This window comes from Dipodomys ordii, unplaced genomic scaffold (genome assembly GCF_000151885.1).
Source record: "Dipodomys ordii isolate 6190 unplaced genomic scaffold, Dord_2.0 Scaffold11, whole genome shotgun sequence".
NCBI lineage: Eukaryota > Metazoa > Chordata > Mammalia > Rodentia > Heteromyidae > Dipodomys > Dipodomys ordii.
The window spans coordinates 7,949,300-7,961,860 of record NW_012267227.1 but is presented as its reverse complement, the minus strand read 5'-3'; the positions used below and the strand labels follow the sequence as shown (position 1 = coordinate 7,961,860).

At 42.0% G+C, this 12,561-nt stretch overlaps 1 protein-coding gene across 9 annotated transcripts in view; it reads left to right on the top strand.

Moving 5' to 3' along the window:
- Positions 1 to 12,134, top strand: part of Tcf12 (transcription factor 12) — a 280,237-nt gene extending 268,103 nt beyond the window's left edge. For 6 of the 9 annotated variants that reach the window (XM_013010143.1, XM_013010141.1, XM_013010145.1 and 3 more), the window contains 3 exons: positions 3,248 to 3,480; positions 8,244 to 8,397; positions 10,947 to 12,134. In XM_013010143.1, coding sequence (XP_012865597.1) covers positions 3,248 to 3,480; positions 8,244 to 8,386 — 376 coding nt within the window. In that variant the 3' untranslated portion in view covers positions 8,387 to 8,397; positions 10,947 to 12,134. The remainder of the gene's footprint in view (positions 1 to 3,247; positions 3,481 to 8,243; positions 8,398 to 10,946) is intronic. The other 3 variants (XM_013010144.1, XM_013010142.1, XM_013010149.1) reach the window with 1 other exon arrangement.
- The last annotated feature ends 427 nt before the right edge of the window (positions 12,135 to 12,561 follow it).

The following is a 12,561-nucleotide window of genomic DNA, read 5'->3' as shown; positions in this document are numbered from 1 at the left end:
CTCTCCTGCCCGGGCTGGCTTTGAACCGCGATCCTCAGATCTCAGCCTCCTGAGTAGCTAGGATTACAGGCGTGAGCCACCAGCGCCCGGCCTTTGATGCATCTTAACATAACAGTTTTATTATTCCAGAAGAATTTTTTTTTCTTTTTTATCAGTCTTGAGGCCTGAACTCTCACTGTTCCTCAGCTCTTCAGCCCAAGGCTAGCACCCTACTACTTGAGCCACAGCGCCACTTCAGGCTTTTTTCTGCTTATATGGTGCTGAGGAATGGAACCCAGGGCCTCATGCATGCAAGGCAAGCACTCAACCACTGAGCCACTTTCCCGGCCCCAATTCCAGAAGAATTTTGAGGGAAATCATTGGTATCTTTCCTCCTCATCTTCTGCATGGAGTTGGCAAACTTTCTTTATAAAGGGGCATATAGTATGCATTTTAGGTCTGTGGGCCATATTATCTTTGTCAGGACAACATTCTGCTATTATAGCACAATTATAGCCAGAGGCAATAAATAAGTTAATGAATGTGGCAGGTCCAGAAGCATTTTAGTTATCAGACAGAAGACCAGCTCATGGCCATAGTTTTTGGCCCATATTCTAAGTATCAGAAATTAAGTGGCACTGTTACAAGTTAATAATCAATATTAACTAATAGTTTACTATTTGTCACCTTTGGACAAAAATGACACCAACAAAACTTTGAATTATGGCTCCAACACATCACATGTATCCTTTGACAAGCTCTTTGAGTTCTTCCTTCTCTTTGTTACAATGTTCTTATATGGTAATAACCTGAAAATAGTGCATGTAAGACTATTCCCACTGTGGCTGGGAAGTTGGCTCAGTAGTAGAGTGCTTGCCTCACATGCATGAGGCCCTGGGTTCAATTCCTCAGCACCACATAAGCAGAAAAAAGCTGGAAGTTGGGCTGTGGCTCAAGTGGTAGGGCACTAGCCTTGAGCTGAGGGACAGCACCCAGGCCCAGAGTTCAGCCCTCATGACCAGAAAAAGACTATTCCCACTGTTTTCAGCATGCAGTAAGTACTCAATAAAGATAGCATCTAGTTAATATTATGAAAGTAATTTTAGGTTTACTTCTGTAGAGCACTGATTCTGGCTTTTCCATTGTTCTCAACCCTGCTACACAACCCCTGGAACATTTTAGTAATTAAGATGCCTGAGTCCAACCCAGTCACTAAGTTAGCATCTCTAGTAAAGGGACATCAAAGCTGTACTTTTCAGTGCTGCTGGAGATTCTAATAAATGGCCACACTGGACACTTTTGGCATAGATGGTCTTTAAGATTACTTTCTCGCAGGGCACCAGTGGCTCACATCTGTAATCCTAGCTATTTAGGAGGCTGAGATCTGAGGATTGCAGTTCAAAGCCAACCCAGGAAGGAAAGTCCATGAGAGTCTTTAGGTCCAATTAACCACTCAAAAACCTGGACTGGGGGCTGGGAAGTTGGCTCAGTGGTAGAGTGCTTGCCTCACATGCATGAGGCCCTGGGTTCGATGTCTCAGCACCACATAAGCAGAAAAAAGCTGGAAGTGGCGCTGTGGCTCAAGTGGTAGAGCGCTAACCTTAAGCTGAAGAACTGAGGAAGAGCGCCCAGGCCCAGAGCTCAGGCCCCATGACTAACAAAATAATAATAATAAAAATAATAAATAAAAACAAAACCTGGACTTTGCTGTGGCTCACAGTGGTAGAGCTCTGGCCTAGAGCAAAAAGAACTCAGAAACAGCACCCAGACCCTGAGTTCAAACCCCACAGCCAAAAAAATAAATAATATAAAATAAAATAAAACTACTTTCTCTCTGAAAGAGATAGTGATGCTATTATCAAAAGAATGTGTTGGGCCGGGAGCCAATGGCTCACACCTGTAATCCTTACTACTCAGGAGACTGAGATCTGAGGTTCACGGTTCAAAGCCTGGCCAAGCAGAAAAGTCCATGAGACTGCTATCTCCAGTAAGTCACCAGAAAACCAGAAGTAGCTGTATGGCTAAAATGGTAGAGCACTAGCCAGGAGCTTAAGAGCTCAGGGACAGTACCCAAGCCTAGAGTTCAAGCTCCACGACCCTCAAAAAAAAAAAAAATCAGCTGTGGCCCGACTTGCTCACACCTGTAATCGTAGCTTCTCAAGTGGCTGAGATCTGAGGATTATCATTCAGAGTTAGCCCGGACAGGAAAGTCTGTGAGACTTTTTTTTTTTTTTAAGTTGGTTGTGGGTCTTGAACTCTGGGCCTGGGCGCTGTCCCTCAGCTCTTCAGCTCAAGGTGAACACTCTACTACTTGAGCCACAGCGCCACTTCTGGTTTTCTGAGTGGTTTATTAGAGATAAAAGTCTCACAAGCTGGGCGCCTGTGGCTCATGCCTGTAATCCTAGTTACTAAGAAGGCTGAGATCTGAGGATCACGGTTCAAAGCCATACTGCACAAGAAAGTCCTTGAGACTTTGCTTCTTCAATTAACCATCAGAAAACCGTAAGTAGTGCTGTGGTTCAAGTGGTAGAGCACTTGAATGCATTCAAGACACTAATGTCTTCTTAGGGAAACTTTGATCTAAGTACTGGGACCGTGCTTTTAAACTTTTGTGCCCAAATGAATCAAGTAGGCATTTTGTTAAAGTGCAGCTTCTGAGTCAGTTGATTTGGAAGAGAACTTGTATTTTTTTGGGGGGGAGGGGTTCGGTTGTGGAGTTTGAACTTTGGGCCTGGGTGCTGTCCCTCAGCTCTTCAGCTCAAGGCTAGCCCTGTACTACTTGGGTCACAGCACCACTTCCGGTTTTCTAGTGGTTTATTGGAGATAAGAGTCTCATGAAGTTTCCTGCCTGGGCTGGCTTTGAACTGTGATCCTCAGATCTCAGCCTCCTGCGTAGCTAGGATTACAGGTGTGAGTCACCGGCGCCCAGCTGCATTAGTTTTTAACAGGTTTATGGTAATACTAATGCTGCTGATCTATGGGCCACATTTGGTGTAACATGCTAGAATCAGTTGTCTGTGAATAATTTTTTAACACAGAAATTTTTACTTAATGTGCAGTGAAAAATAACACTAAAAACTGGAAGAATTTCAACTATATTATTATACATGTATATTAAAGACTGAAAGAAACAATTATGTTGAGTGTAGCTATTCTATTAGTAAGATTTATAATTTCCACTTCCATCCTTATCCTTTATTATTTTGTACAGTTGGCATATGTTACTTGTAGAGATGCTAATAGATAACAATGGTATTTTGTTTTCCAGCAGTACTAATGAAGATGAGGATCTGAACCCCGAACAAAAAATAGAAAGGGAGAAAGAGAGGCGGATGGCTAACAATGCTAGAGAGCGCTTACGAGTGCGGGATATTAATGAGGCGTTCAAAGAACTTGGCCGAATGTGTCAGCTTCATTTGAAGAGTGAAAAACCCCAAACAAAACTCCTTATTCTTCATCAGGCCGTGGCAGTCATCCTTAGTCTAGAACAGCAAGTCCGAGGTAAGTAGTCCCCACAGTGACAGATTACACATGTGCCACTGCTCTTTTACTTTGGCAACATGTTTGTACGTTCTTTCAATATATTTCTGCCAGTCTTCCTCCAGGATCTAGGTTTCCCTGTTCTATGGACCTTCTTTATCCTGGAGCATCTATGAGACCTGCTGATTAAGGCCAACTTGTGGCTTGTTCTGGCCCTAGGGCCTCTGTTGATGTTTGATTAGTAGTGCTATGAACACCTTGCACTGAAGTGCACTGGCTTGCCTTGTGTCCTAAGGACAGAAGTGATTTATAGAGGCTCACAGCTTACTGACTAAGACAACTACCTTGTGTATTGTTCATGAAGTTTTGTGGAATCTTGAAGAAAAACTTTGTTTTTTCAATATGAATTTATTCCATACCTCCTTTGTGCCTGCCAGCTATATTATAAACCCTGAGTTATCGGATAGTTGAAACTTCTTGTCCTTTAGAGGTTTTGTCATCAAACTTGCCTTTTGGTAGTCACCTATATTTTTCCCTATCAAAGTTATGAATGTTTTATCACAAGCTTTTTGGCAAGGAATTCATAAATGTGGCCCCGACTTCTACGCCTTACCACTAGTCTGCATTGAAATGAACTCTGTCTTATTTATTGAATACTCATGTTAAATTTTATGTGAATGGGGCTGGGAAGGTGGCTTAGTGGTAGAGTGCTTGCCTTGCATACATGAGGCCGTGGGTTCCATTCCTCAGCAGCACATAAGCAGAAAAAGCCAGAAGTAGCGTTGTGGCTCAAGTGTAGAACTTGTCTTGAACTCAAGAGCTGAGGGACAGCGCCCAGGCCCAGAGTTCAGGCCCCATAACCAACAACAACAACAAAAAAATGAAGATGATTTAGAGGAGAATAGGGACAACATGGTTTATAGAAAGAAAACTCTTCCTTAGGAAATCAAAGTTGGAAACATTGAACAAACTGTCAGAAAAACATCTAGCAATTAATCTATTTTCCTCCAATATATTAATACATAAGACTAATACATAGAATTATTTTGTGTATAATCAACCTGCTACTAAAACCAAATGCTCACTGTTTGTTGCAAAACCCTTAAGGCATCTATAGGGGATGTTCAAGGGGTTACAGACTTCCTTGAAATGTTCATGAAGCAGCTGATTATTCTCCAGTCATCTGTAGCAGGAACAGTGGCTCCTTAAGCCATTATCTCCTGTCACATCACCAAAGGTTTTTTTTCTTAAATTATATATTAACACCCCGAGTGCTTCCATCCTCCCTCCTCAGCCCAGGATATTTTCTAACTCTACTCAGCCATTTATTAATAAAGCTATTGCCTCCCTCTGAGTTGTGGGGAAGTCTTACTTGTCTGGTTAGCAAGGTCCAGGATTGACTCTAGTAATGCGCCTTCGCTCTTCCACTATACTTTAGAGCTCAAATACAGAGTCACATGTGTTTTTAAGAATGTTTTCTTAAGATCAGAAGTAGCTAATTTCAAATACAAGCCATTCAAATGAAATGGCTTGTTTGAAAGAAGTTATAAATTCTGCCGGGCACTGGTGGCTCACGCCTGTAATCCTATCTACTCAGGAGGCTGAGATCTGAGGATCGTGGTTCAAAGCCAGCCTGGGCAGGAGAGACTGTGAGACTCTATCTCCAATAAACCACCAGAAAACTAGAAGTGGTGCTGTAGCTCAAGTGGTAGAGCGCTTGCCTTGAGCTGAAGAGCTAAGGGACAGCGCCCAGGCCCAGAGTTCAGGCCCCACGACTGGACCCAAAAAAAAAGAAATTGCTAGATGGAAAACTATAGGTACCCATAAGAGAACAGTCACTTCTTACATAATAATGTAAGAATTTAAGAGCAGAAAATTTGCTCTTAAATTTGCTCCACAGTCAAGTCCTCATCTACCCATCAGAAGTTAACATATAACATTTCTTTAATGGAAGTATGGGAATATTTGATTTCCATGTAACACTTTTTTTTTTTTTTTGCTGGTTGTGGGACCTAAACTCTGAGCCTAGGTGCTGTCCCTGCTCTCTTCAACTCAAGGCTAGTGCTCTACCATTTGAGCCACAGCACCATTTCCAGCTTTTTCTGTTTGTGTGGTACTGAGGAATCGAACCCCAGGCCTTATGCATACAAACCAAGCACTCTACAACTGAGCCACCTTCCGAGCCCAACGTAACGTCTTCTTAACATCAGACTTTCCTAGCTACTTAACACATGTTTGTGCTGCTCACATACTTCAAGAGGTATAAGGGAACAACCCTAGTCTTCTTGGCCTCCTTTGGATCAAAGCTGTGTGTGCTTTCTTTTTCCCAGAGCCTGCTGTATGTAGCATCTGATCCTTCCAGCCCTGCATGTTCTTTTAGGTTGGCTACAGGAATCTACAAGGTCTTTCCTAGCTTGTTGAATTTAGGTTCTAGTCCTCTCTAGCTGTTTTAGCCCCCTTGAGCCTACTTACTATGAACAGCATCAGAGTTAGCTAAGAGCTGTGTTCCACTATAAGAGAAATGTGAACCTAATTCACTTGAAAGTATTTCCAAATCTTGTTTTGCCTTTCTTACACATTCTCTCCAGTTACCCAAATTAAAACAAACTCCCATTAGTACAGTTTTGTTATTAAAGCAGTCATTCTTAATACTGTTCCATAATGATAATTCATTTCTCCTACTAGGTATCCTGTGAAGGGAGAAGGTGCCTTTCTTCCTTCTTTAATGTTCCTTGTGGTTGTGTAGACTGTGCCTTTTCCTCAGTATGAGGTCTTAGAAAAGTAGAATTCTAAAATGAAATTGTACCATGATGTCAGTGACAGTGTTTTTAGAAAAGCCAGATGAAAACTATAAAGGTGTATTAAAATTTATACAATCAAGCTGGGTGCCAGTAGCTCATGCCTATAATCCTAGCTACTCAGGAGGCTTGAAATCTGAGGACTATGGTTCAAAGCCAGCCTAAGAAGAAAAGACCTCAAAGCTCTTTTTTTTTTTTTTTTGGTCAGTCGCTGGGCTTGAACTCTGGGCCTGAGCGCTACCTCTGTGCTCTTCAGCTCAAGGCGAGTGCTCTACCACTTGAGCCATAGCACCACTTCCGATTTTCTAGTGGTTTATTGGAGACAAGAGTCTCATGGGTATTATCTTGCCCATGTAATTGTAACCCCCTGTATGGTATTTTCATAATAATAATAAAAAAAGAACAGAGACAATAGAATTTTTAAAAAAAGAGTCTCATGGGCTTTCCTTCCCAGGCTGGCTTTGAACCGAGATCTCAGATCTCAGCCTCCTGTGTTGCTAAGATTACAAGCGTAGCCACCGGCACCTGGCTTTTTTTAACTATGTTGTCACATTGGTAATGTGACATTAGTAATACATTGTATTCAGTATTTTTAATCAGTTTACATCATTTTTTTAAACCAGTCCTGGGACTTGAACTCAGGACCTGGGCACTGTCCTTGAACTTTTTGTTCAAGGCTAGCACTCTACCACTTGAGCCACAGCACCACTTCAGCATTTTCTGTATTTGTGGTACTGAGGAATGGAACCCAGGGCTTACTGCATGCAAGGCAAGCACTCTACTTCTGAGCCACATTCCCAGCCCTACATCATTCTTTTTTTTCTTTTTTCTTTTTGCCAATCCTGGGGCTTGTACTCAGGACCTGGGCACTGTCCCTGAGCTTCTTTTGCTCAAGGCTAGCACTCTACCACTTGAACCACAGCGCCTCTTCTGGCTTTTTCTGTTTATGTGGTACTGAGCAATCGAACCCAGGGCTTCATGCATGCTAGGTAAGCACTCTACCACTGAGCCACATTCCCAGGCCCCTACATCATTCTTTAGCATCATTGATTTGGGCTGCTAGATATGAAGATCCTCCTTTATTGGTGATAAAGCTTATACCTAGCATTAATGTAGCTTCCTATTTTGGCCTTTTGGGCTCCTCTGTAATGGCTACCATTGAAGATAGATATTGGTAGACTTTAAAATTTTGTTTTTCTTTATACTTAATGTGCCTTATGGCTTATGAAATAGAACAATCTTCCAACCCCACAGCAGTGGTGGTCAGACCCACTGCTTCCTCTATACTGACCATGGTTCAGGCTCTGTTCCATGTCTCCAACAGGAGGAGGCCAGCCCAGCCCATAGGGCATGCCTTTACAAGAAAGCCACACAGCCACAGCCAAGGCAGCACAGACCTCCCAACTACAGGGGCTCTGCTTCTTCAGCCTCTTGCTGGGACCTATGTCACAGGTCCCAGCCAATCTTTGCAGACTTATGTAAGGAGGAGTCAAGGTTTTTACCACCTTCTCAGTCATACCACATGCACTTCAAAGCAGAAAAGCAGATGTGCTCTTACTCTCCCTTGAGTCAGTGTTCCTCCAGAGGAGTAGTTTAGTCTATCTCTTTCTCATTTTCTGCATTGGCAACAGTTGACATATAGCAGATGTCTCTCTCAGAGAGAACATTGGCCTTCATGTCAATCCCTGTCTTAACTACACTCTTAGAACTTGATCAACTATACCTTAGCAGTACTTGACAAAATGAAGATGATTATCATGTCGATTTAAATCAAATACCTAGAAGACTGAATCATAAGCAAAAAAAAAAAAAAAATGAGCAAGGACAAAATAATCACTAAGAAGTTTAAGTCTTGAAACACACTAAATATCAAGTGAGCATATCATAACTTCCTCAGTGTGAAGTTGTTCAATATAAATAGGAAATTACAAAGATGTTTCCATTCCTTGTAACCATAATAGTAACAACTCTTTCCTTCTGTTCTAGAGAGGAACCTGAACCCCAAAGCAGCCTGCCTTAAGAGAAGGGAAGAAGAAAAAGTTTCTGCCGTATCGGCAGAGCCACCAACCACACTGCCAGGAAGCCATCCTGGGCTTAGTGAAACTACCAACCCTATGGGTCATATGTAAGCATCAGCCAGGTGAGTGTGGGTTTTAGGAGAACCTTTTATCAGAATTCTCTAGTAGATACTGTTCATAGTAAAGGGCACATAAAATTGAGGCTAGCAACAAATATAGACTCTTATTTTGTATAATCCAAGAGCCAGTTTCATTTAATACCAAATTATTATTGTCTTCAAAATATTATACTGCCTGTGATTTCTAAAGAAATGTTAGCTTGGGCTGGGAAGGTGGCTCAGTGGTAGAGCTCTTGCCTTGCATGGGTGAGGCCCTGGGTTCGATTCCTCAGCACAACGTAAGCAGGGGGGAAAAAGCCGGAAGTGGCGCTGTGGCTCAAGTGGTAGAGCGCTAGCCTTGAGCTGAAGAGCTAAGGGACAGCGCCCAGGCCCAGAGTTCAGGTCCACAACTGGACCCAAAAAAAAAAAGAAATGTTAGCTCTTCCATTGTGAATGATTGTGTGTTGCATTCACTCTCACAAATACCATTGTGATCGTAGGGGAAAATGATACAATGACTCATCTATCAGAAAGTATTTTTGTTCCCACTCCAACTCTTCCTTTGTTCAGACATGCCTAACTACCTCATTAGTGTTCTGCTAATCATCTGTGCCTTCTTTTCTGCATGTAATTCATACATAAAGGAATCACCTCTGTGCTGCCATAGGTGTCACGGTACCAGCTAGTACCATTGCACAGGCGCAGGGCAGCTCCTTCCCACCTGCGCCACATTGTGTAACATCCTCTACAATCTGTTCATGAATGTGAAGATGTTGGATGATAGAGTCACCATACTCTTCACCTGGTAGAGCTTAACTTGTTGACTTTTCTTCTGATCTTCCTCTTCATAGCCTAAACACCTGTATGATTTTTTTTTAAGGCTATGTAGTTACATCAGCATCTAAGTTGTAAAGTTAATATTTAGGAAACTGAAGCCAATATAGAGTACGATGGAGTATTTGCGGCAGGAGTGTTTTAGTTAACAGTCTGGATTAGGAATATAATAGATAGCTGTATTCTATTATTAGTGTGTAGTTTTTTGGGTTTTTTTTGGGGGGGTCCAGTCGTGGGGCCTGAACTCTGGGCGTGGGCGCTGTCCCTCAGCTCTTCAGCTCAAGGCTAGCGCTCTACCACTTGAGCCACAGTGCCACTTCTGGCTTTTTTCTTTTTGCTTATGTGGTGCTGAAGAATTGAACCCAGGGCCTCGAGCATGCAAGGCAAGCGCTCTACCACTGAGCCATCTTCCCAGCCCTATTAGTGTGTAGTTTTATCAATTTTATCAAAATATTTCAAATAATAGATACAGATATAGATACAGGCATAGAGCAGGAAACGATGCCAACTACAGATTTATTCGGGCCACTTTTTGCTCCCTTATTTTTAACTGGAAGTCTGGGATTTAATAAGGCACTCATAACTTATAAACTTCAATCAATAACTATCCTTTTCCTAGAGAGTTTTGTTCCTACCACCACTAACTGTATCATGCTGTTAATAGACAGAAGGAGGAAGAGTCAGTATAATTAAGTCAAACTGAGGGTCTGGCTCAAGTGGTATAGAGCTTGCCTAGCAAGTGTAAGGCCCTGAATTCAATTCCCTAGTACCACCTTTCCCCTAAAAAATTATGGAGGAAGCCGGTGTTGATGGCTCACGCCTATAATCCTAGTTATTCAGGAGGCTGAGATCTGAGGATTACAGTTCAAAGCCAGCCTGGGCAGGAAAGTCCATGAGACTCTTGTCTCCAATAAACCACTAGAAAATCGCAAGTGGCGCTGTGGCTCAAGCGGTAGGGTGCTCACCTTGAGCTGAAGAGCGCAGGGACAGTGTGCCCAAGCTCAGAGTTCAAGCCCCATGACCAACCCGCCCCCCCCAAAAAATATATATATATGGAGAAAACAGATGTAAACTGTCAACAAAATATACTAATTGGCAAAGCCACTATATAATTCTACATACCATATGGTTCCTGATCACGTGACTGACTTTACACACATAGCAAGTAAAACTTATTTCAGTCACAGCAGTCCAGTGTGTGTGACTTTTGTTATTTCGGTTGCCCACAGTCAGCTGTGGAAAACATAAGAAATGAACAGTTTGTAATGAAATTTCACAACATTCTGTCCAGGATGTGAATTGTCCCCTTTGTCCAGTATATCCATCCTGCATGCACTACCCACTTGTTAGTGGTTTAGTAGCCATCTTGGGTGTCAGAGCGTCTGTCACAATGTCACATACTTGTGTTTAAGCAATTGCTTAATGGCCCAAAGCAAAAACTTTTATTATGGTATATTGTCATAATCTGTAACTATTGTTCATCTTTCAGTCTGATTTATAAACTCCTTGGTAATAGTGTATAGGCAAAAACATATAAGATTTAGTACTGTCTACATTTGCAGGAATTCACTACAGATTTTGGGACACAACCTACTCTGATGAGAAGAAAAAGTTACTTGGCAGACTGCTGATTTAGTGCAAACCTAGGTGTAAATAACACTAACTTATTTTATTTGGTGGGATGGTGTTTCTTTTGTAACAATTGCATACTAACTGGTGCTGTTCTCTCCCTGCCACAGTTCCAGAGTTATCAGTAGGCTAGATAGAAGGTGACCTCTCCTCATAAGGACTTGGACAACTCAGATTATCTGAAGACACAAACCTGACAGGAGGGAGAAGAAAAAACTTAAACACTTAAAGCAAGAAATTCCAATGTAATCCTACGATCAAAGCAACTGGTCAACACTTCCATCAGAAGTGAAGATAGGAAGCTCATCACATAGAGCGTCAGCCCATGAGATGTTTGCAACATATCATTTCGTTGCAAGCAGTGCGTCGCTTCTGCACAATCAGAGACTGTCTCGATCTCTCCACTCACCGTGGAAGTTGCCTTGTGCCTAAACTGAATTGACAAATGCATTGTAACTACAAAATTTATTTATTGTTATGGAACTGTAAGGTCTGCATATAAAGGGAAAGAGTTAATGTGGAAGGCTGGTCTACACTCAGCTGATGCCAGCATTTGTTAAAGCTGTTCACGTGCAGAGAACAAGCAGTGACAACCATTGGCCCTTAGCATTCCCGGCATACCTGTTAGTGTCTTAAAAAGGAAGGGAAAAGTCTCGCTGCCCTCTCCTATCCTTTTTGCCATATGACTAGTGTTTTCCATGAAAATAGGAAAATGTTACTTGGTATAGCATTTCTCTCGCTCTCTTTTCTTTCGTTTATTTTTATTTTCTCTTTGTGGGTGTTCTATTTGATCTCAGATCTCTGATCTGAATAGTTCATGGTCACAGTCCAAATCTCCTCCATGCAGCACTCTGTGCTTTGCACATGGACCTCACAATGGGAAGCAGACACATCTGTGACCATAGGCTAGCTAAGATTTTCAAAGGGGAGATTTTGTTCCCTACATTTTCCCCCAAATAAATACACATTGCTTTATTTCTAATAATAACTAAGTCTTTTCAAGCTTCTAGGTTCCCATAGTAAAGCTTGTAATAGCAAGAAGTATAAATTACAAGGGAAGAGTCTACTTTCTAGAAATTGCTTTGTTTTCCAAGCAGTAAGTACTACATAATATAGTACTTGTAAAGTGTTAGCTGTAAGTAAGCACAAAATACCTTCAAAATACAAGGACGAGTCTTCAGGCCATGATTATGGTGAACATGACAAAACCCAGAAGGCACCAAGGCAGGTAGTGTGATACGTGAATATACCACTCTGAGGCTAATTACCTGATAGAATACAAGAGCAATGGCCGCCCACGTCTCCTTGTCCTAGCCTTTATTTCTCTGTTGTTTGTATGGCCGGTTAGTGGGGAGGAATTTGGTGGGTGAGTTAATCAACTGCAAACCATCTGCCCCACCCCAAGAAGATGAGCCATCTTCATACCGGGCGTGAAGGCACCCTCTGTCTCTAACCCTTATGAGTTGTTTTTTAAGGCATAATCATCACTTTGAACTTCCATGAAATCTGTCTTCCACCCCAACAACCCTGGGAGAGAAAAGCATGCTAAACAAGGTTGTCTTGGCTTAGTAATCCCTTGTAGCCAGTATCAACAATGGCAATCAGCACACAGAAAAGAGAACCCCAATCATGATGTAACTTAGAGATTACTGTTAATTTGAAAGAACAAAAAAAAAAAATAAGAACTTCAGATCCTCCAATCAGGATGATTCTTAACCAATCAGC